The sequence below is a fragment of the Camelus ferus genome, chromosome 21 (assembly GCF_009834535.1).
Source record: "Camelus ferus isolate YT-003-E chromosome 21, BCGSAC_Cfer_1.0, whole genome shotgun sequence".
Taxonomy (NCBI): domain Eukaryota; kingdom Metazoa; phylum Chordata; class Mammalia; order Artiodactyla; family Camelidae; genus Camelus; species Camelus ferus.
The window spans coordinates 3883384-3908418 of NC_045716.1; the positions used below are offsets into that span (position 1 = coordinate 3883384).

General features: G+C 33.3%; 1 protein-coding gene across 1 annotated transcript in view; it reads right to left on the reverse strand.

Annotated features, from left to right (window-relative positions):
• The window catches only part of XPR1 (xenotropic and polytropic retrovirus receptor 1), a 163215-nt gene that overhangs the window by 120089 nt on the left and 18091 nt on the right, over window positions 1-25035 (reverse strand). Inside the window, exon 2 of the mRNA XM_032463604.1 lies at window positions 19876-19927. Within this exon, the coding sequence (XP_032319495.1) occupies window positions 19876-19927 (52 nt within the window). The remainder of the gene's footprint in view (window positions 1-19875; window positions 19928-25035) is intronic.

Here is a 25035-nt window from a genome sequence, read left to right on the forward strand (position 1 = left end):
TTAGTATACCAGGACATTTACTGGGGAAAAGCAGCTGTAAATCTTTTGGTATAGAGAGTAGCACATCACATACACAATCAAAAAAATAGATGTACTCGAAGAACTAAGAGCAATTTAGAGTCATAGAACTACCAAAGTTCTACTCTAAGTCAACAGAAAAACTTTAAGATGATACATTTAAAGAACTGTGAAATAACAGGAAAAAAAATATATATACAAGGCTCTGTCCTTGGTTCCTAGCACAGAGCTCCTAAAACTCTTGCATCTCCTAAGTGATAAGAGCACTAGGAGCATCTTCTGTTCTAATGTTTGTTTGACCCTGGTTCTTGACACAGAGCTTCTAAGTCCCTTGGCATTTCCTGGGTGACAGGAGCACATCTTTTCTTCCAGTGAGGCAATGCTTGGTGGGCTCCTAAATGGCTGTGCGTCACCAGAAAGACCATGCCATGATCAGAAACTGGAATTTTCAGCCTCATCTTTTGTCCTTCAGGAAGGGGAGAGGGACTGTAAATTGAGTTAATGATCGATCATGCCTACATGATACAAAGCCTCTATAAAAACCCCAAAGGTACAAGATTCAGAAAGCTTCCAGGCTGCTGGGAGAGTGGTGTGCTGGGAGAGGGCATGGAAGTTCTACACCCTTCTCCCATACCTTGCCCTATATATCTCCTCTATCTGGATGTTCATTTATATCTTTTATTATATCCTTTCATACTAGGCCAGTAAACATTAAGTGATTCCTTGAGTTGTATGAGCCACTATGACAAATTATGAAGCCCAAGGAGGGGGTCACAGAAATCCTAATTTATAGCCGTTCAGTCAGAGGTGGAGATAACAACCTGTGTTTGGTGTCTGAAATAGGAGTAGGGGATCAGTCTCGTGGGCCTGAGCCCTTAACTTGTGGGATCTGACATTAACTCCATGTAGATAGTGTCATAACTGAATAGGACACCTAGCCGGTGTCGCAGAGAATTGCCTGGTGAGGGGAAAAAACCCTACACATTTGTGACCAGAAGTGTCAGAAATGAAGTGTTTTGGGTCAGAAGTAAAGGAGAGATACATAGAAGGGGGTTTTCCTACTTAGGAACTATATTCAGGAAATACTCTCACCTCTAACTTGAAGTGTCTTCCACACAAGGAATTTATGCTTTTATCTAATCCTCTGTTATAACCATTGGTCACATTATATACCTTAGTTTTATCTACTCTGGGGACACAGTTTCAGAATCTACCTACATCACACCACAATCTGTCCCACTAATTTCTTCATGGTGATCTCAGGCCAAGAAAAACACCTAGAATTTCCATTTACTAAGTAGTTAGGTCAAAATAACTTAACAACATTTATGTCCTGCTGGGCAATGCATAACTTCTCAAACACTGAAATCACACTGGACACTACCATCTTCATTCCCTGATTTCAGTAATTTTTCATACAGTACTTGCATTTTATTTCAAAAGCCACTGAAAACTTATCTTCATAAATATATAACATCAAAAGGGATGTAGGGAGATCTAACAGTGAAATTGTGAACTACCTAGTGCTAGTAGTTTGAACAGTTTGCAAAAGATGTCAAGCAATGTTGCATTTCCCTCAGAAACATAAAATATCCTGTGGTACCCCCAGGGTATCTCTGTGCACAGTTTGGGCACCTCAGGTACATAAGACATTAACAATGACTCAATTCTATGAAAGAATGAATAAAAGGTTAGTAACAGAGACTGAATAAGTAACAGATAATGAACAAGGGAGAGAAAGAGAGTGAGGGACAGACAGGAGGTTTGACAGAACAAGAGTGAGCAAGCAAGAGAGTTTAGAACAGAACACAGCAAAGAGAACAGTAAAGAGAAAAACAAAGACAGGAAGAGATAGAGACAGATGGTCAGGGGGAAATAGAAGTACAAAGAGAGAGAGAAAGACAAATACGGAGAGAAAAAAATGATGAAAAGAGAAACAAATGGACAGATGGAGAGAAAGACCAAAAGGCAGAGAGAGGGAGAAACAGAGTGACCAACAGTCAAGGACAAGGAGATACTGAAGATAAAGAAATAGACAGAAACAGATGGACATACGGGGGTAAACACAGAAGAGAGGATCAGGAAAGGTAAGACAGCATTAGAAAGACATGGAGAGATTAAGGGGAAAGAGTGAGAGAGATATTAGGAGAAACTGTCAGGAAGAAAGAAAGATAGGCAAGGTTACACAGATATTATTATGACAGAGAAGGGGCAGGGAAAAGGGAAAAAGACTGAGAGAGACAGAGTGGGCACACAATGACAGCAGAAAGGAAAGCAGGCAGGAAGAAAGAAAGGAACTTAGGGAGGGTGGAAGGGGAAGGAAAAAAGAGGCTTCCCCTCCACTCAGGGGAACAGGAATTTTATTCATCAATTCATTACTTAAAGGCATGATCCTTACAGTTTACCAGTGTGTAAAAAAACCCCAGGAATTAGCACAACCATTCTTAATGATGCTGAGCTCTGCACTCCAGGGGTTTTTATGGCCATAGGGGAAACACAGCCTCTCTGCATACTATTAGTAAATATAATCTACACTCTTTTACTTCAGATATTAATATCCTCATTGACAGAATTTCATAGCTTTGTGAGCTTCTAAGGATCTCTGCTTCAAGCAACCAATCGAAGGTAACAATAATTCATTTTTCTTAGAAAGACTATAATCACATAAAATTACATAGGAACCAATTTTAAAAGAGGAAACTATTCAATTCTAAGGCCCTATATTTTCAGGACACACCAGCTATGCATACCCTTTCAGCATATTGTAAGACTAGCATTGGTTTGGTCTTTTTTTTAAGCTATTTATTGAAATTTCAAAATTAATAAAGAAAGAAGTAGAGAACAATACAAGTCCCAACATGCCCAATACCCGGCTTCAACAACTCTTAACATCTTGCCAATATCATTGCCACATTTTTACCATTAAGAACTATAATTCTAAATACATTCACAGCTTTTTTCTTTATTGTTCCATAATTTTAAAATGCATTTTGACTTAATCATATTGGACTTTAAATATTTTACTGCTAATCATTATGAAATCATCATACAAAAGTTTAACTAGTGTTTCCAGAATCAGAAACTCTGTTCTTAGACTCTATATCTACACATTTCCTGAGCACCTATATATCCCAGGTCTTCTAAGTATTTTACAAATGTAGATTATTCAAAATCTATTCCAGAAAACCAAAGTGTTTCCAACTTATGGTCAGAATTATGTTGTAAAATTAAGTTGGAAAATACACTACAGTTTATCTAATCCAGTGATTCTCAGACTTGGCTTCACATTATAATGAGCTGAAGAGCTTTAAAATATACAGATGCCCAAGTCCTGAGATTCTGATGTAGTCGGTTTAGGAAGCAGCCCGTACACTGAGGGTTTTTGGTATTTGTTTTTGTTTTTAATGTTCCCCAGGTGATTCTAATGTGCAACCAGGGTTAAAAATCACTGATCTGCTCCGGCTTCCTACCAGATGCAAAAATTCCCTCCAACATCCTTGTGTAGTAACCACCTGACAACCAATTCCCAAAGTCACTACAGCTCAATCAGTTTAACTTTGGGACAGTTTTAATTACTTGAAAGTTCTAATAAGCAAAACATGCCACTCCATACTCACTGATTCAAATTCTACCGTATCCAGTCATATATAATAATTCTTCTTCTTGTCCATCATCAAAGCTACTCTAAGTATTCGATGCTAAACTCTCCCTCCATCATTCACCCTTGCAACAATTTTCAAACTCATTCCCATATATACCAGTGGTTCATTGCTAGAAAAGTTCAACATCCTCTTAAAAACACAGCACCTATAACCATTCACAATACTCCAGGGAAAAGATGGTCTGATTAATGCTTCATATTAGTAGTATCACTTTTTTCATTGTATACAACTTAATATAGAGCATTAAATTTTTTTGAAAGTTGTATTTTACTATTGGCTCATACCAAAGGAACATGTAAATCCCTAGGGATTTTTATGTTAACTGTAACTATGCTCCCATTCTTCCATCCTACATGTTTTTAAACTTCACATCTATCCCATACTGTTACATTTAATTAGTAGTGTTTTGGTAAATGTTCTGCAAAGTGGCGAACCAATCTGTAGCATTTACCAATTACTGTAATGTAAATACCCCCATTATGGCCAATTTCAAGCTACCAACACTGAACACATGGTTGGGAAGAGATGCAGATAACCATCACAAACCTATGTGAGACAGCTCCAGCAGGCTACTAAATGTAACTCATCATTCTTAACCAGAAGTTTCCACCACAATCTTTAGAACCCCGTTTTGAAAATATATTTCCCAACCCACTCCACCCTGAAGATTTTGAGATGTAGTATGTATATAGACTGGAATTCAAGTATTTCAATATTTTTAACAAACTCCAGGTGGTGCTGAGGTACACTCCCAGGTAAAAATCATTGTTTTAACTCATCAAGATCTTTTTTGAGGTGTCTTCTGTCAAGAGAAACACATTTTTTAAATTGCTACATGAAAGAAAAAATTTAAACCAAGCCTTGTTTTCATTAAACTGATTACAAGATATTAAACTAAAACTTCCCCTTACAGCTGGCACAAAGCTGTCTGTCAATACTCTTTATTATAAGTAGTTCAATTAGCTACAAATCCTCCTAACTATATTATCATACACCTTACATTCTCCCACTGTTTACAAGTATAACATGGCGGGCTTAAAAAGAACTGTCTTCCTGAAATTTTACACCTATGGCATTCTCCTATTCAATTATGAGAACTAACTGCAAAAGAAAATTACGTACGTTTGGCACAATTTGCTTTTGTGAACCAATATGTACTCCTAGAAGATGAGCACACACAAATTGGGAGAAATGCAAACACTCAGTCCATAGCACCTTGAATTAAACAATTCTTAGATCTGATCCATTTAAGAACAAGCTGATAAATTAGACTACATCAAAAGTTTACAACTTCCAATCTGGAAAAAATACTTTTAAGAGCATGAAAAGACAAGCTACAGATTGGGAGAAAATCTCTGCAGAGGTTACATCTGATAAAGATCTGGTATCCAGAATATAAAAAGAATTCTCAAAACCCAAGAATAAGAAAACTAACAACCTAATTTTTTAGTGGGCAAAAGATTTGAACAGACATTTCACCAAAGAAGACATACAAATGGCAAATAAGCACAAGGAAAATGTTCAACATCATTAGTCATTAGAGAAATGCAAATTAAAATCACAATGAGAATATATGCATGACTGAGACATTATGCTGTATACCAGAAATTGACACATTGTAAATGACTATACTTCAATCAAGAAAAGAAAAAAAACTACAATGAGATACCACTATGTTCCTACTAAAATAGCTAACATTAAATACTAACAATAAATATCAAGTACTGGTGAGGACATGGGGAAAACAGAATGTTTATACATTGTAAGTGGGAATGTAAGATAGAACAATCACTTTGGATCTCAAAATAATTAGGCTGACTGAAAGAAGCTAAACAAGAGTACATACTGTATGAGTAAATGCATTTACATAAAACTTTAGAAAATGCAACCTGATTGATGGTGAAAAAAAGCAAATCAGTGGTTGGATGGGATGGGGTGGGAGAGAAGGATTATGAAAAAGTATGAGGACACTTTTGGAAGTGATGGATATGTTCCCTATCTTGATTATAGTGATGGTTTCATTGGTGTATACAAATGTCGTAACATCAAATTGTGAACTTTAAATATGTCCAGTTTCTTAAATATCAATTATACCACAATAAAGCTGTTAAAAACATACATTAATTAGGAAAAAGAGAAAAATTGTCATTTTACATGCCTGTAAGGCTATAGGTATTAGATTATATTTTTGAAAATGCAAATTAGACTTCATTTCATTTGGAGGGACATTTTCTGTATAAATATTTAATTTTATAACACAGAAAATTAAATGTTATCTTTATAAAATAGTTTGTAATTTTTCATTGCATGATATTTTGAATAATAAATTCATTTAAACATTTAAGAAAAGTCATAACTAGATTCTAGTTTCCTGTTTTTCTTACAAATACTTATACCTAAAAGTAGGAGTCAGACCAGGAGTATAGGATTAAAAATCATCTTGTAATAAAGCCGCCACTAAAAAATTTCATAACTGCAAAGAAATTATTCCAGAAAAATGTATTTACTAATTAGATTTTTCTTTCTTTATTGTGGTAAAATAACATAACATAAATTTTACCATTTTAACCATTTTAAGTGTACAATTCAGTGGTATTAAGTATGTTTACAACATTGTGCAACCATCACCATTCTCTATTTCCAAATATTTTCATTACGTCATATGCACATAGTAGATAATCACTAAGTGTTCATGAGCAAAAGCAGGAAATTAAAGATACTTCTAAAACCAGTATTGTAAATCACAGATGATGTGAAACTCAGATGCTACTATTCACAAGAACAAAAGGCAAAAACTACTGGCTAGTGAAAAAAAACCCATCTGATAATTCTGAAAATTCGTATTTGTAATACACGTTCAGTTAAACTGCATTTTTACTTATTAGTCTAAAAAAGTGTCATACTGACTGAATATAGTACCTTAAATAGTCTACTTAGTTTTTCTAAATTAATTTGACCTAATTCTTTTATTCTAATTTCTCACTAGGAGTTCTAAAAGACATAAATAACAAACACTAATTAAAAATGCCACTGACATCCACCACTTCCACAGACAGAATAAGAGACCATGGGAAAAAACTAGTATACAGATTGATATTTATGAGCAAAATCATTACCCTGAAAGACTTTTTACTAAGAAATAGAAGTTAAAATCTAAAATATTTTGCATAAATGCCCAGAACTTATGTTTGCAACAATCAACACTTTGCTTTTCTACTGGGATGTTCCAAATCAACACTGTGTAGATTTTTGGGGAGTTAGGGTAAAAACAAGAGAAAGAAAACTAAAATCAGGAACCACTACCTTCACCCTTCTAGATCCATAACAAACAACATATAATTAGGAACAGGGGAGAATGAAGTCCTATATCGCACAGCCCTATTCAGATAAGTGTTGTACAGGCACTCTTTTTAAAGGCAGAATTTCCCAAATCTAAATGCCTCTATGCATAGTTCTAATTTGAAAAACAATTCCACTATTAAGTAAGTTAAACTACTCCATTCTATTCAAAACTGAACAACAAAAAAAATCTATTCAGATTTTCTGAACTTATTGTTTACTTTTCCAACTCCTATCAAAACAAGAAAAATTCTACCCTGACAGTTATTTCTTTGATTCCCCCAAATTATAAAACAAATATGAATGCAAGGAAGAATTTAAAAAGAAATATATTTCTACAAATGATACAGACTGACTGAAAAATTAGCAAGCAAAAACATATGCCAAAATTACGTTATAGAAAACCCTATTCTCAGTTTAAGTAAATTCTACTTTAAAATGCTGTCTTGATAAAAGTTATAGTTGAACACTGAGTAAACTAAATGCCACTGAATTTCAGTACACTTTATAATTGTTAATTTAATGTTATGTCAACTTATCTAAAAAAAGAAAGTAAGCAATGCTTCCGTGCATATTCCAGGTCACGTAGCTAATTAAAAATTATGAATCTGCTATAGAAAACAAACTTGCGGTTACCAAAGGGGAAAGGGGAGAGGGAGGGACAAATTAGGGTATGGGATTAGCAGACACAAACTAATAAATATAAAACAGATAAGCAACAAGGATATACAGGGAATTATATGCATTATCTTATAATAACCTATAATAAAATGTAATCTGCAAAAATACTGAATCGCTATGCTGTACACCTGAAACTAACACAATATTGTATATCTCTATATTTCAATAGCAATTTTTAAAAAATTATGAATCTGCTTTTTCCAATACTCTTGAAGAAGGGAGCATGTGGCCCTAACTATTGCTGGCAGACAGTTGGAAGACCCCCAACATGTAAGAGGACAACTATAGGAATCACAAAAATAGCAGAGCTGAAGACTGGATGGTACCATATACCTAAAGTCTGCATTCCTCTGGACTTCTAATTGTGAAATCAGTTCAGAACAGCACCAAGACTATCTATTTTTGGAAAGATGCAGAACTGGAAAAAAAAGAACTCACAATGATCTTGAAATCCTCATGTGCATTAAACTAACAGCCCCCAAATGTTAAGGTATACTGGTCTCCCAAATAAAACACAACTTTTAAAAAAATTTAAGCCCTTTGGAAATTTGGCCTCATCCTTACAGTTCACTCTTCTCCTGTAATAACCTTCTGCTTCATTTAAAGCGCTCTACTTAATCTCCCCTGAATGTCTTATGTACTTGTGCCCTTTTGGTTTCGTCCTGCTGCTTCTTTGTGGCTAGAAGGCCCTCTCCATCAGCTATAACTATGCTTTGAATTTGAACCCAATTCAAATCTCACCTCCTCCATTAATCATTCTGTTACTGCTTCATTTATGAAGGTTCTTCTGTGGACACTGTGGATAAACTGCTCCTGAGGATATCTGCCTAATGTACTGTGCTATTCTTGTATTGTTAAAAATTACTCTCTGCTGTAAATACCCCAACTTATTTACCATGTCATGAGTGAATTATATATATTTCCTTAAGAAGAAAGGTTAGTCGTAGGTCGTAGTCTTTTTAAAAAGATAACAACCTATTGAACTACTAAGATGACAGAGTTCTCATACAGAAAAAGAGTATAAAAACAATAAATCTTACAATATAAATTATCTTATTCTGTTCCATCCTTTGTAAAAGGTATACACAAATTTAACTATTTCATTTCTCATTATAATGACCAAAAGATTCCTTTGTGAACAGCCTAATAACATATTTTTGAATTGCACAGCAATTGTGGAACAAAGAGAAACTCTTAAGTATACTTAATCACACTAGGTTTGCAATGACCTGATTCAAAGTCAGATATTTCAACCTCAAATAAGATTCATGTGTCTCGGGTGTACATGCAAAATTAATTGCATGTGATAACACACCAATATAAGTTCAATTTCCTTTTCCAATCTCACTGATTACACCTTTTGTAACAATAACATAGCTGATCAATTTCTCATCACAGACCACAAATTGGCAGTCTTGTAGGTGATAAAGTATGTTTCACCTCTCAACTTTCAGTAAAGAAAATGAAAATTTAATCAGTATAGGTAAACTCCCTACCCCCAACACTCTAATCCTCAAGAGTGTACTCGTGGTTACCATGTCTAGGAGTATCATTCAATTCTAAAAATCATCACAGTTCACCTTTTCAGCTAGAGCACACTTTCAAGCTCAAAGCATATTAAGAATCTAAGCTTTTTATCTTAAAAACAATATATACACACATACATACATATATATTTATAAGCATGTGTATATGTATGCATGTGTGGGTATATATATATGCATTTGTTCCCAATGGAAAGAAATAGTCTAAAACAATGAATAACTCAGTAGCAATGATACTTTGAAAGCAGCGCCAGTGTGTGGCTTCTAAAGGAATTAAGACTTGTTGGTTATCACTAAAAGAATCAAGACTTCTTAGAAAAATGGCTAATTCTGGGTACCAGGCTGGAAATATGTTAGATAAGTCTGGAAAATATGGTCATACCAAATAGAAAAGAGGCTATCAAAGATTTCAAGGGTCATATCAAAAGGAATGAAGAAACCACATGAAGAGGCTTCTACTGGGTCAAAGTTGAAAATTTGATCATTAATCAGGATAAAAATTACTCTGGACCATAACATACTAAACAGGTTTAAACATATTAATTCATTAAAACACTTAAAATCATTTCACTGGTCATCTTTGGAAAATGTTAGAGAACCAATATTATTTTGAAAACTAAAATAAAAGAATTAGGCAATCATCCTACCCTTCCTATACAGTCTGCAGCTAAGGACAATCAAAGAGTTAACAAAGGGAAGTTTCTCTTTATAGAATTCTGGCTAATGAACACAAGAGCATTAGAACATCACTATTTTGTAAACCTTAACAAATTCATGGATCTAGGGTCAGGCAATAGTCATCGATAGCTAGTGCCACCACAAAGAGAAACAATCCGATGTGACGTACCCCTCCTAACAGAAGTACACATCAGCAGTTACACAGTGTTCTTGGGAAAAAGTATATATACATTATACATTGATCTGAATTAGATCAAATCTCTAGATTTAACTACAAATTCACAGAAATATAGAGAACATACACCATGTTACAGTACACCACAGGAGTACAAGCAGTAAAATCCAGATTCTGGGAGATAAATTAAAAAAACAAAAAACAAAAAACAAATGAGATAGTCTGTTCCACCAAATAATACTAATAAACATTTTTAAAAGAAAATAGAAAATGCAAGAAAAATAAAAGAGTTGGAGGGGAAACATACAGATCAGCTTTAACCAATAAAACTTTCTTCAATGAGTGACATGCTCTGTGCTGCCCACTGTGGCAGCCCCTAACTTCATGTGGCTACTGAGCACTTGATATGTAGGTAGCGTGACTGAAGATCAGACTATTTCATTTTAATCGTGATTGATTTAAATTTAAACAGCTACTTGTGGCTCACGGGTACTGTAATGAATGCTGCTGCTACTGATCAATGGAGAATTAAGAGACTTTAATCAATCACTATATATATGATGGAACTTGTTTGAGTCTATTCAAACTGATAACTCTTTAAAAATATGTATCAGCAGTAATTTCTTAACAGTATTAAATATCTATCTGATACTCTTAACAATATTAAGAAATTACTATTAATATTTTTATGTGATAACTGTATTTTGGTAATAGGAGCAGAAGCTATCCTTCAGGAATATTTACAGATAAAATATTATTTCTGGAATTTGCTTCAAAATAATCAAGGGGGATAAAACAAAATTAGGCATTATATTGATAAACACTGAAGCTGAGTGATGGGTAAACTAGATTCTGTATACATTCCCTCTAGTTTTGTATATCTTTGAAATTTTCTATAATAAAAATTATGGGGGGAGGAGAGGACACTTAACCTGTGTGCTAGGAGGAGGTTCGTCTCTTTGTTTCCCCCAGGAAGGATGCTAAACATATAAAAGAAATTCTTAAGAAGGATAATTTGCTTAGAGATAAATAAACAGTCCTATACTATATTTTATACACTCAAGTCTGACTATCCATTGGACAACTTTTCACTTTCTGGGTATCATACTTGAATTTTTCTTTGACTCATTTGACTATTCCTTTCAAAGTGGGTAGATTAGAATATGAAAGCAAATGCCTTGGTTGTACCTCTAGCTCTGGCTCAAAATTTGAAGAAAGAACATTAATTACAATGTATTTTCTCAATTTAGATTTAGGGATAAGCTCAACCAAAAATGAGCCCACCCTCACAAAAGATATCCTTGTCAAATCTCTGGAACCTGTGATGTTATCTTATTTGGAAAAGGGGTCTTTATGGCATAATTAAGGATCCTAAAATGAAATCATCTTAAATTACCTAGATGGCCTTAAATCCAATAACAAATTTCCTTAGATACACATAGGAGAATAAATGGAGAAGATAAAGTGAAAAGGCAGAGATTGGAGTGAAGTGGCCACAAACCAAGGAAGCCAGCAACACTAGAGGCTGGAAGAGGCAGATTACGCCCCCAAAATTCCAGGAGTGCCGCTCTGCCAACACACTGATTTCAGACTCTGGCCTCCAGGACTGTGAGAGAATAAATTTCTCTTACTTTAAGCCACCAAATTTGTGGTAAATTGTTACAGCAGCCACAGGAAACTATAACAAAAGGGATTATCTACTCTTTCAGTTATCGAATACCTTATTTCTTCCTCATACTGCCTCAATAATTAGAAGTTAATGCAAATCTAAATGACTTTTAGAGCTTCTTTTCCATTTTGAGGGCAGGAATTTTTATTTCTTTTATTCAATGATATATACCTAATGCTGGAAAACTACTCTCTGATCATAACTTTTTATGCTTCTTTCTACCTTTCTCATTGGCGTTCTTTCACTAAAGTGGTCCTGCCTAAAGAAAACAAAAAGAGCAGAGAAGAATTTCCCTTAATTTAAATTCTGCCAACTTTAACCTTTAACAATTGTTCCAGTTTTCAAATAGCTAACTTAGGAAACTATCTGAAATCGTCACATTCCTCAATGTGGTATGTTACCTTTTCCTATACAATGTAGAGTATATACCAATAATTCCCAGAGCGTTTTTGTTTCATGACTTAATGTTTTATAATTATCCCTTCTGTACTTTGACTTTTCCTCAAACTTTCTAATAAAAACAGAAAAAACACTGTGTGATGACACAATGTTTTTATGTGTTATTGATTTTTACTCACAAAGAAAAATTTTAAATACTGAAAATATTTTAGTCTGCACTATCACAAAGAAAGGATTACAAGCCTGTTTGAAGCATTTCTTCTAACTTTCTACCTGTATGCTACTCAAAGTTGATACATATTTTTATCACATAATTTTACTACCTTTTTATATCATCATCTGATGTCCTAACAGTATTGAATTGTTTAATCTCCTCCTATGAAAGAGAAGTCGATATTTTGTCAACTCGAATAGCAATGCTATTTATTATTCAGAAGCCCATCTTTACTATTAGTGAACTAGTTTGAAATTAGTGGCATCTTTAAAGAATACATAAGTTTATTTTTGAGAGCAATAGTTTTTTTATCTAGAAGCTGTAATTTCCACGATACAAGTGAATATGCAATCGTTTTCCAATGTACACATGAAATAAGCACACCCATCAAAATAAATAACTTCATTACATGTCTTTGAATATCAGTCAGGTCTTTTGATCCTTTCTAAAATAAGTCTTAATGGAGAATAGAAGATACATCATTCTTAAGGAGATGACAATTATCTTGTTGGCCTGGCTCGTGTCTCAACTTCCATTCTTACTCATCTGTATTTCTTGATTTCAAAACAAGGTTGCAGTGGCTACAGCTATATATAGCATTTCATTTTTGGGGTTAAACTCTCTACTAGTCCCTGGTATACAGTTTTCTCATGTAAATTAACCCACTACAAGAAGAAGGATTTTTGAAAATCGACAATAAATGACTAAACAAAGCAACAGTAATAGCAAAGTAAGACTTAGAAAAGATAATCTCCTGCTACCGCCCAGCTGAAAATGTAGCATTATAGTTCTCCTTATTACAAATATCAAATAATTTTATTTCTAGGTCAGAAAAATTTTTTTAAAGAAACAGTGATACAGGATAACAAAATGGAAAACTGGGGGACGGGGAGACACAAGATTATAAACAACATAAGAAAAGTAATTTATTATGAATGCATAGATTTGACAGTAATCCTATACAAGCAAAAAGTACTTCATGAATTTTAGAAATGTAATTCAAGTCTTCCATCCTCTTGAACTTAAAAAGCAAGCTCACATCTGTCAAAAAAACAAAGACCTGGGAACAGAGGTGGGATGGAAGAAGATGCCTGAAGTGGACTCTGTCCATTCAAGCGTATAATCAGAATGAATAATTTACAAGCATACTTTCATCTTCAGTGCCACTAAGAGCTGAATTCTAAGGAGCTCAGGGAGACTGTAACACATCTGCTAACGAAGCTGAATAAGCAGAGGAGACCTAAGCAAAAATGATCCAATAAAACCCGTTCACAAGATTGGAGAAGAAGTTGGGGAACTAAAAAAGGAATGGCAGAAACAGGAGAGACTAGTGCAGTAGTGGTCAGTGACCTATGTCCTTAACTATACCCATTAATTCTGTTTCAGAAAGTCAGATAGCTGTAGTAAGCTAACTAAATCAGAGAGCTAAACTGGGCTAACATTAGCTACATGTACTCCCCATCAAAAGGAATATTTTATAAGATAACAAAAGAGGCAAAATTAGAAAGAAAAACAACTAAGGCATTTGTAGGTCTTTTAATCAAAATAATCAAAAACATACATTCCATTAAGTAGACATATATGAAAAAAATTCTCCAACAATTCACATGTGATTTTTTTCAAATCCATGCCTATTTCATGTACCTTTGAAAGGAGGCATACCAAAACAAAAAGAAGTGGTTTAACGTCTTACACGAAATATACAATCACCCAATAGCTTATAAAACATGATTTATTAGCAATCAAAGGAAACTATGCTTGACATCAAGACAACACAATGCCAAGAAAATCTTTAAAACAGGGTCTCATATCACCTGTTTCTCTACTGGTTTTAAAGAAATGCTACGTTTGTCACCTCAGACTGTATCTTATGAAATTACAGTCAGCATCATTAAATGACAACAAACAATATGCTTAGCCATCTAACCAGCAGGTAAAATTCTGCATCTAAAGATCAGGAGAAATTAAAAATTAAAAAACAAAAAACAAAAATAAAAATAAAGAAGGAAGCTAGATTAATTCACTCTTTTTTTTTCATAAATGGCACTCTGGCGTCAAGGAAGATTGAGAGAAAAGATTCATTTTAATTCCTACTCCATGTGCTCAGTAAATATGTAAGGTATGTGCCTATTTTAGATACTAGGTATAAAACAGTATTAAAAAAAAAACAAAATCTCTGGTCTCAAGGGACTTACATTGTTTCAAAAGAATTAATAAATCAATGAAAAATACAAGATATCTAAAAGCGACAAACTGTATGCAAAGAAATAAATAAAATAGGGTGATGTAATATAAAGTGACCAATGGGTACATAAAATTGGGTATTCAGAAGGTCTCTGAAGGACACAACCATGAAATGATCTATTGATTCTCAAAAAAGGGTAAGAACTAAGATTCTACTGTAAGAGCAAGCTTGACATGATTTAGGTACAGAAAGAAAGGCAATGTAAGCTGGAGTCTAGTAAAGAAGGGTTAAAATGGCAGAAGGCGAGGTAACAGACATAGCACCAGATTATTTAGGGCCTTGTTAAGTCAGAGCAATACATTTTTACATTATATCCTTGGATTAGAAGCAGCAGCCTCATGAAACTTAATGTCATGCTTTTCATAAAATAGCTGTTAGGGATACTATTCAGCACACCATGCTCTTCATGACTTCCAAAGGAAAAATTTCTCTCAAATCTCATGTTCAGTAAAAGCTGATCTTTTTCTGAGGAACTGGTATAAATTTACCTGACATGAATTCTGAAATTAATCATGCTCTTTATCCTCTGAACTCCAGAAAATTCAAGGCTGAATTTACTATTAGCTTCTGGCAATTGTATAAACCTTATGGCATCTATTTTTTAAAATAAACTTTCTATTTTAAAGTATTCTTATACACACAGGAAAGTTATGAAAGTAGTGCCATATATCCCCCACCCAGTTTCCCCTATCATTAACATCTTACATGATGAATATGGTACATTTGACAAAATCAGCCAATAATTACACATAATTATATTATAATTTATTCAGAATTCCTTAATTTTACCCAATGTTCTTTTTCTTCCAGGGTCTTTATGGCATCTATTCTCTATATTAAATTTACTGGAACTTTATCTCACTATTCTATCTTTATTTTCCTCTTTTTCTAACCTCCATAACTACTGTTACCTAAAACATTTTATCTAATTCTATACACCTTTCCCAATACTTCTGGAGTAATAAAAAAAATTAGTAGAGAGATATTTCTTGGAAGACACAATTAGCTTTTTCCCAAGTCAATCAGTGCAGTATTATTCAATGTAGTAACACTTTATAAATCTTAAAAAATACAGAGACTCAAGGAGATGTCCAATTAAAGATGCTTTTCAAAGATATCATTTTGGATAAAAATGTAAGATGAATATAAAAATATTTTTACGTTTTAGTAAAACGTTCCGTTTAGTTTAATCTCTTGAATTCTCCTTTTGTTGTCTCATACAGCGTTAGTAATCCTGATTGTTCTTATTGAGCCATGCAACCTTAATGTGGTCTCAGATGGCACAAATCTAAGATGAGAGTGAGGCAAAAAGATCTTTTATAAATCCCTTTCAATTAGAAATGTCGATCTCTTAATTCTATGACCTAGGCTAACTGTCAGATTCTCATTTTTCCACCACAAGCAAAGAGTGGAAACATTAATGCTTCTAAATAAAAGATAAATTTTAAAAAGAGGATGGTAAAATAAAGTTTGAAGCTTTACTTGAAACTAATTCAGAGTATAAACTAAAATAGATTGATTAATACAATGTATAAAGTGTCCAAGTTTATATATATATACATATAAAATCATATGTGTCAAAAGTATCAAAAGTATCCTAAGGAAGGGGCAAGTTTCCCCCAAAACAGACGTGAATATTTACCCAAGTGAATTTGACAAAATTAGACTATGTCAAATGGGTACCACAATTTAAGAGTTCTGTTTTCATATCTATAACAAATTGCCTTGCCTCAAAACAATCTTGATTATTAAGATGGGACTGATTCACTGATGTTAAGGACCTCTAAAAGTTGCAGCTTAATTCAATCTGTCCCAAATATCCAATACTTCATTGAGACCAGGATTTGTAAAAAGCTTATATAGTTTAAAGGCTTTTAGTAGTATTTCCAAAAATTTATCAAAACATTATTCCATGAAAGACTGACTCTAAGGGCCCTAAGTGTGTGTCTGCCTCTCCACATTAAAAAAAAATACACAATTCTAGTCACTTTAATACCCTTATTCTACTGTCATGTATGCTCTACAATTCTTTCTGCAGAAAAATAGTAGACATTTTAATTAATTATGCCATTATTGAAAAATCAAAACGTGGTATAAGGTTTAACATAGAATTTTAAGTCCCTTTCTCAGTCATATACTTCCAAATGTAAATGGCTACCAAAAATAAAAGAAGTCACACAGAAGAGTAGGTAATAATATGTATCAAAGGAGACTAGATATAAATTGATAAGGAATGCCTAAGAATATGTCTTTAAGCATTTTATATATATTATTTCACAATATCAGTACTTCCTAGTTACAATCATAAGACAATTATTTTTAAATAAATGTAAAAACCCTTTATTTTCCATGAATCAATGTATAAGTAAATGGGTTCATGAAATTCATCCTCAAAGGATGAATGAAGCAAAATAACCAAGAATCTGAATGTTCATTTATTTGAATAATAAAACATTCCTTAATTTCTTAAGACACTGAAATTACTTTGGTTGGTTGGTTACTTTTAAATGGGAAAAAAAGCCAACTCATCAGTGAAGAATAAAAGATACTATCTTGAAATCAGAAGAAAATAACCCACTAATGTAAAACATAGCAGTCAATTCCTTATCAACAAAAGTTTTCATATACTGTGACTTTTATCTAATTCACTTTTATCAAATAAACCACTTTACTCTTTAAGAATCCATTTCAAGATACTTTTCTTTCACTGTAATTATAAATCCATTCCATGTTAAACAAAAATACTATGAAATATGGACAAGCTACTTATTTTACTATACTCATCTTAACAAATCAACAAAAATGTTTTTAATACTAACAATTATGTTAAGTTATAACCATTTAATATATGTAAATAATTCATACAGGTATTACTTATATTCAGTTCAATGCAATGAACATTTTCATAATAAATATCCTACAGATGCTAAGAAAATAATAATTATTATTATTATTAAACTATTAACAAACTTAAGAAGCCTATAAACCTACTGGCTAATTACTGCCTTAAAAAAAGTTATCATTAACCATATTGATCTAAAATTATTAAGGTTATTTATGGCAAGAGTTCTCGACTTTAGTTTCTGGGGATCTATAAAACTATCAATGCCTAGGCTCCTATTTTAATTGGTCTGAGATGGGTAGCAAGTATCAGTATTTATAAAACAAACATAGAAACAAAACACAAGTAAATTAAGTTAATTGTACAGCAGATTTTAGAATCACCAATTTATGGTATACTCCAGTTTTAAGATTTAAAAAAAAAAAAGAAAAGCCTTGCTTGCTGGTACCAAAGGTCTTAAGTCTACTAAAACTTAAGGTGTAGGAAAAAGGAGAGTGAAGAAAAGACAATATTCAAAAAATAATCAAGGTCCAGCAAACATTTTTTTCTTTAAAAATGTTTAAAGTTGAAAGTCCTATCTTGGACTTTGTGATAAATCTGCTCATATTGCATTACTTTATAGATAACTGCTAAATAAAAACCCAGAAATAGAAACTCAATAGCAAGAATAAAGGAATGACAGAAATGATTATCACTTTGATTTGACATCATATAAAAGATAGTAAATTAACATAGTATTACAATGCAAATAAGAGATAAATTACAGTTCCTTTAATAACTTTTCCTAACCTCAGTACTACACAGAACAATGTTTCCGTAAACCACTTTCTGTAAACCACTTTCAATTCTTCAGTGCCTCTAAAGAGAAAAATTCATTTTAAGAAGATAAAAACTACATGGCTTTAGTCTATTTATCTACAGCGTAGAAAGAATGAAAAAGTGCAGAATATTTCCCTTAGGAAAGCAGCACATAAATCTTCATGATCAGCCTACAATACTCCCTTTATAACAGGGTCCAAAGAAGTTAATGTCTCTGGGCAATGAGATAAAGAAAAAGCTATTAACTATAAATACCTATCATTTTAGCATACTTTGACAGAATTCAGTTTTTCTCTAATGTCAGCTAAATGTGTGTAAGAATTACTAGCAACATGACCCAGCATGGAAGGATGAATAAATATTACTATAAAGCTCAACACATCTCAGTATATCTTTGTTATAAACCAGGCAGCAAAACTTAAAAAAAAAAATTAAGGATACGTAGACCAATCTTAGAATAAAATTAAAATAATCAATATTAAAGCACATTACACAGAGTGAGGAAATCAGTTTAATTTCCATTTTTCTTACATTCTTAAAATATTTTGAGGATATACTCTTTAAGACACATAAAGAGATAATAAACCAATAAAGAACTAAACAGTCTGATAAATCTTGTGTCTTCTGTTAAATATTAGAGAATTAAATATATGATAATCCAAAATTCAATGACAAATTACAAAATTAACACATAAGTTCCAACACCCTGGTAAAGATTTTGAGATGTTGAACGAAGTACATTTTGAATTCAGAATGGTTAGGGATGAAAGACACACATTTCTATGTCACTAAAGACAATGAGTTTTTAATTATAGATCTATAGTTTTAAGAAATAACTTCATAGTCATCTCTCCTGAAAATGCGATGCAAATTTTTAAAAGAATACGAACACTCCCTCAAGAAATAGTTGTTGAATTAGCGCTCAATTATTTACTGATATAAAAACTCCTACAACTTTAACTTACAACTCTCCAAACCTATCAAAGGTGAAATATAAAGAATGAGCTGGTTAGCAGAAGCTGAGGCAACAGAAAAGGAAGGATAAATAAAGATAACTGGAAAGATAACCACTGCCCTTAGATCAGTCATTTTATAACTGCCAAAACGTGCACATGCATACATATACATGCTTATATCACACACACACTTAGAGCAAATATGTTCCATTGTTTTACTAGTCCCAGTCTAAAGGCAAGACTGAAATAGAAAGACAAATCTGTGTTGCCCAGATGAATTATGAACTAAGGATTCACAGATGGGTGGATGGATGGATGAATAGACAAACAGATATAAAAATACATTGTTGGGGGAGAAGGAGTATGACACAGATAAGAACTTTAACTCTAAATCATTATCTGTGATTCACAATGCTAAGGTGATTTAAGGACATAAAAAGAGATCCACTGTAGGGTAAACATGAGCTAAACAAAAAAAAATTTTTATTGAAATATAAAGTAACCATAGTAAATATTATAAAAAAAAGATTTATATAATCAGGCAGGTTATATTAGTTTTATACTGTTCAGTTTAAAATATCTTTCCTTAAAAAGAGGTTTTATGTGGCTAAACGTAGAAGTTAATGCATCTTACCTTCCACAGAAGGTGCCTGGTCTTGAGCTGAATACAGCATATCCTTAAAAGCCTATTAGAAAGAAAGGAAAGAAATACATAAAACCATGAGTAACCTTTACAATACAAGCACTCTGAGCTAAACAATTACTTCTTTTTTAATATCCAGACAATGACTACATATGGGTCCCTAAACTAAGAATTTAGCTAAAACTTCAATTAACTTTAATAAGCTAAAACCCAAATACTATACTTTCATATCAATCTAGTATTGTCCCATTTTTAAGATGAGGGCTAATGTGTACACTTTAAAAATTAAGGGGCATTTGGAAAAGAATGAAAAATCACCTGAGAGATCATAAACTCTATTAACTAAAAAAAAAAAAAAATAGTGACAGAAACTGAGAATGGTCCTAGAGGAATACAACAGAACACTGCATAAGAAAATACAAAACACTGGATACAGATTTTTTTTTAATTGTGTTATCATATACATAAAAATAAAATTCACTATCTTAACCATTTTCAAGCATACAGTTCAGTAATGTTAAGTACATTTACACTGTTGTGTAGACAATCTCCAGAACTCTCTTTATCTTAGATATAAACACTTTTTAATGGAGGTCTGGAAAGTCCTCCATGAGAGCTTAGGACCGTAAAGATACAGGTTATCACTGTTTTTTTCCAAACCAATAAATTAATTAACAACCATATTTAGGTAGTTAAATGGTAGCAGTTTGGTCTCTCAATAAGTGTTTCTGGGACAGGAATGAAAAGCATTCTCCAAATCTATCAAAATGGAAGAATCAATTAAGTGGATAAGCTCCAGACCAGAAGAGCTGGTCATAAGTTTAGGTTACTTTATCCAGTCCCATAGCTTCAAAGCTTCAAATACCATCTAACCATTGGTGATTCCTGAATTGGCCTCCAGCATTCCTCAACCTCGGGACAACCGACATCTGGGGACAGATAACTGTTGTGGGGGGCTGTTCTGTGCATAATAGGATTTTTAGTACTATCTCTGGCATCTAGAGATTCATTAGATACCAGAAGCAATCCTACCCCACTCCCTTACCATCAAAGCTGTGACAACCAAGAATGTCTCCAGACACTGCCATTTGTCCCCTGGGAGACAAAAATCATCCTTCCCCAGAAACACTGGCCTAGAGTCATTCCAGCATATAAAAACCAAAAAAAGAATAAATAAACCTCCAGGGTAACCCACTCTGTATTCAAGTCTAGTAAATTATATTCTTTCCAAGTAAATTTATCATTTACTTTAAATTAGTGGCCAACCTGTCAGTTCCATGACTAACCCTAACAAGTCTGACAATAAAAAGTCAAAGAGACTTCCAATGAAATAAGGAAAATTAAAAATTTTAAGTCAATGCATTTTTGTTAATTTTAGCCCATGCTTTATAAAAAATTTTATAGGAAAATTATGTATATATAAAAATTTTAATGTCATACACATCTAAATCCAAAAATATTCAATACGATTCACTATATAGAAGTTGAGGCAATACAGTAATGCAATGTAGTATAATATAAAATATTTGCTTTTTATTTCAGGTTCTTGGCATAAAGCTCTGAAAATCTTTGCAATTTACTGTCTTTTGTATACTAATGAGATGACTCATGGCTGGGGGACAGGGTGGAGGGGTTCCTTAAGATAACTTCAGGATGGGGGGAAGGGGGTTGCTGTCCAGAAAAACCAACCACCTGATTAATGTGATTAGATGGTTAAAACTTTCAGACCTCTGAGAAAGAGAAAGTAGCTGAAGATTGAGTTCAACCACCAACAGCCAAAGATTTAAACAATCACGCCTATATAATGAAACTTCCATAGAAATTCCAAAAAACTTCAGGGTTCAGAGACCTCCCAAACTGATGAACACATTGATGTGCTGGGGGAGGACTCAGATGTTCTGTGCCACCCCTGTCCCCATATACCTTGCCCTATGCATCTCTTCCATTTGGCTGTTCCTAAATTGTATCCTTTATAATAAATTTATACCAAGTATGGCACTTTCATGAATCCTGTGAGTCATTCTAGAAAATTATCAAACCTGGGGAAGGGAGACTCATAGGAACCTCCAAACTGGTAGTCAGCCAGGCAGAAGTGTGGGTAGTCTGCATACCCGATTTGTAACTGGCACCTTAAGTTGGGGCAATCTTGTGAGGCTAAGCCCTTAGCCTGCGGGGTCAGACAGGAACTGACACTCCAGAGTGTCAGAACTGAACTGCATTAAGACACCCAATTGTTGTCAGAGAAATGGTCAGTGGTGTCAGAAAAAAAAGAACTACATTTGGTGTCAGAACCGGTGACAGAAAACACCCAAACAGAAATCTTTTTGGAAAACCTTTAATTGTGGGCCACAGCTTTTCTAAGATTACGTTTGCAGCTCAGCCTCATGTTTACTGACCATTAATTCTTAAACTTACGTGTTTGCAAAAGCCCTAAGTGAGTATGACAAAGGTATAGAACTTCTTTTAAGAAACATGTATATATACTCACTATATTCTTTACAATTTCAGGTGTCTTAGGGACCACTAACATCTAGTCTAAAAAAAGAATTTAGTTCAGAAGATCTTATCAAACATCAGAAAGTCTTTATTTCAGCTCACAGACTGGAATTTTATATTAAAGTCCTATACAAGTACAGAGTGGTGGTTATGTTATAGTTCTTCCATAGAATATTTTAAGGGGGTAAATGAATAGATTGCTTAGAGCAGAGTAAACCTCTAATAGCAGAAAAATTTAAGAAGGAACAAAAAACTCCAGCCAAAGAACACTTAAGGAAATAAATCTATCATTGGAGCAGGTAATATCAGAGACTCAAAATGTCTGAATGAAGTTCTTCTACTTTTGAAATATGACAGCCATGTGTACCAAAATCAAATGATATTATCAGTAACCAAATAAACCACCAATGACTAGCAGAGTGGCTTGTATGCAGTAGGAGCTCAATAAATAGTTCTTGAATTCAAGAGGGTTTCTTCTTTGGAGAAAATTGCTTTAAAGATGATTACTAATAAGCACATTGAAAAAGCACACTAAGAATCTCTGATATGTAATGAAAATGAAATAATTTGCAAAAGAAAGGCTTACCAAATTAAGTTTTTAAAAGATGATTTAAATTTTATAAAATGAAAAATTATGATAGCCTTCATTTTGATTATAAAACTAAATCATAATTTCATTTAAATCAAGACAACTCTTGGTGAAATCAGAGACAACTCTTTTTACTACTTACTATGAGTTTTCCTCTGAAAAGAAACCCTCTGTTTTTCATAGTAACAGTCTCTAGAGAACTCTGTAAATAGGATACCACTCCCTGCCTGTGACAAGAGAATAGATCCCCAACTGGAAACTAGGGGGGAAAAACCTACAAAGTATTGTCTGTATTAGTACCTATGGACTGTTTGTCTATAATATGAGTCACCCAGAACACTTGCCTAGGTTGAGAGCAGTACATCCAAATACACAAAACAACAAATTCGAAGAATTTCCTCAATTCATGCAAATCAGTATGTATTCATGTGCATTACAGAAGATTTCTTTGATTTCCAAAGGATTCAAAGCAATCCTTTACATCAGCATCTCTACTGCAATTTCTGAGTATTAAATTATTTTTGTTATAATGTTACTGAAATATATATATAAACTAGGACAAAACTCTCAGCACTCATAACAATGCATAAAACAGTAAAATCTTACAAATTAAATCCAAACACAACCACAAAACCAATATTATTCAATCAACAACATTCACATGGCAGGAAAGAAGATGTTTGCTGAAACAAAATCTCAACTGGTAACAGGAATACAGTGCTGACTGCCAATTCACCTGTTCCTTGTTTGGAATGCCTGTGTGACTTTGCGTCAGACGGGAACTACCGTGAGGCTACACAGTACACTGGTAAGGAGCTATGGTGTCAGGGGATGTGCATAACTCTACCAGCTTAGACACTTAGCGCTACCACAGCTACCACCTTAGCTGTGTAACCTTTGGAAAATTAACTTCTCTATACTTCAGTGCCCTCATCTGTAAAACAGGAATAGTAATCACATATACCTTACAGGTCTATTGTGAGAATTAAAAACTTAAAACACAAATCCTCATATTAATTCTGATTCATGATTATATATGAAGAGTACTTAGTGCAGTACTCTATTTGAAACCACTTATAGCACTTAAAATTTCCACCTTATGTTTTAATTATTTGTGTCACTTGTTCCCCATTTGACTATAAAGTCAGGGTTTTAGCCACCTTGCTTGTACTCATATAAAAGAGTCACGTTATAAATATTTCTACATTATTTCATATCATCATGAAAGAATTCACTAAGTTTTATTAATTCAATGAATGTTGTTGGATACCTATTCTGTGCACTATGCCAGGCTCTAAAGAAGTAATGATTGTATTTCAGTAAAACTGCAGGTGGGGGGAGAATATGCATACAACAGAATATTATTCAGCCTTAAAAAAAGAAGAAAAGTCTGTCATATATTACAACTTGATGAACCTTGAGAACCTTATGCTAAGTGAAATAAGCCAGTCACAAAAAGACAAATACTGCATAATACCATTTATATGAGGTATCTAAAGTAGCTGAATTTTTAGAAACAGAAAGTAAAATGGTAGTTGCCAGGGGCTGGGGGAGGGAGGAAATGGGGAGTTGCTGTTTCATGGGTATGGAGTTTCAGTTTTGCAAGATGAAAAGCACTGGAGATCTGTTATACAACAGTGTGCATATATTTAATACTCCTGTACTGGGTTTATTTGTCTCATCATCTGGATTATCACTCATGTTTTCCTGACACTTACACTTAAAAATTGTTAAGACTGTAAATTTTATGTATTTTTTTTTACCACAATAAAAGTAATGGTTAAAATAGAGAAAGAAAGGAAGTAACAAAGAAAGGAAGAAAGAAAGAATAAAACATGAAGACAGGCATATACATAGATAAATTTTAATACAATATGTTAAGTATTTTAAAAATGATCAAAGCATATTGAAGGCCTAATGTGTAGCAGTAAAGAAAAAAAGAAAAAAGAAAAGAAAAAAGTAGGTGATATACAGTAAAGAAGGAGCTACCAAGAAGCAAAATAGAAAGATTAGACAAGCAACTAAACATAAACTAAGAATTAAAGATCACCAAGATTGTGAGCATA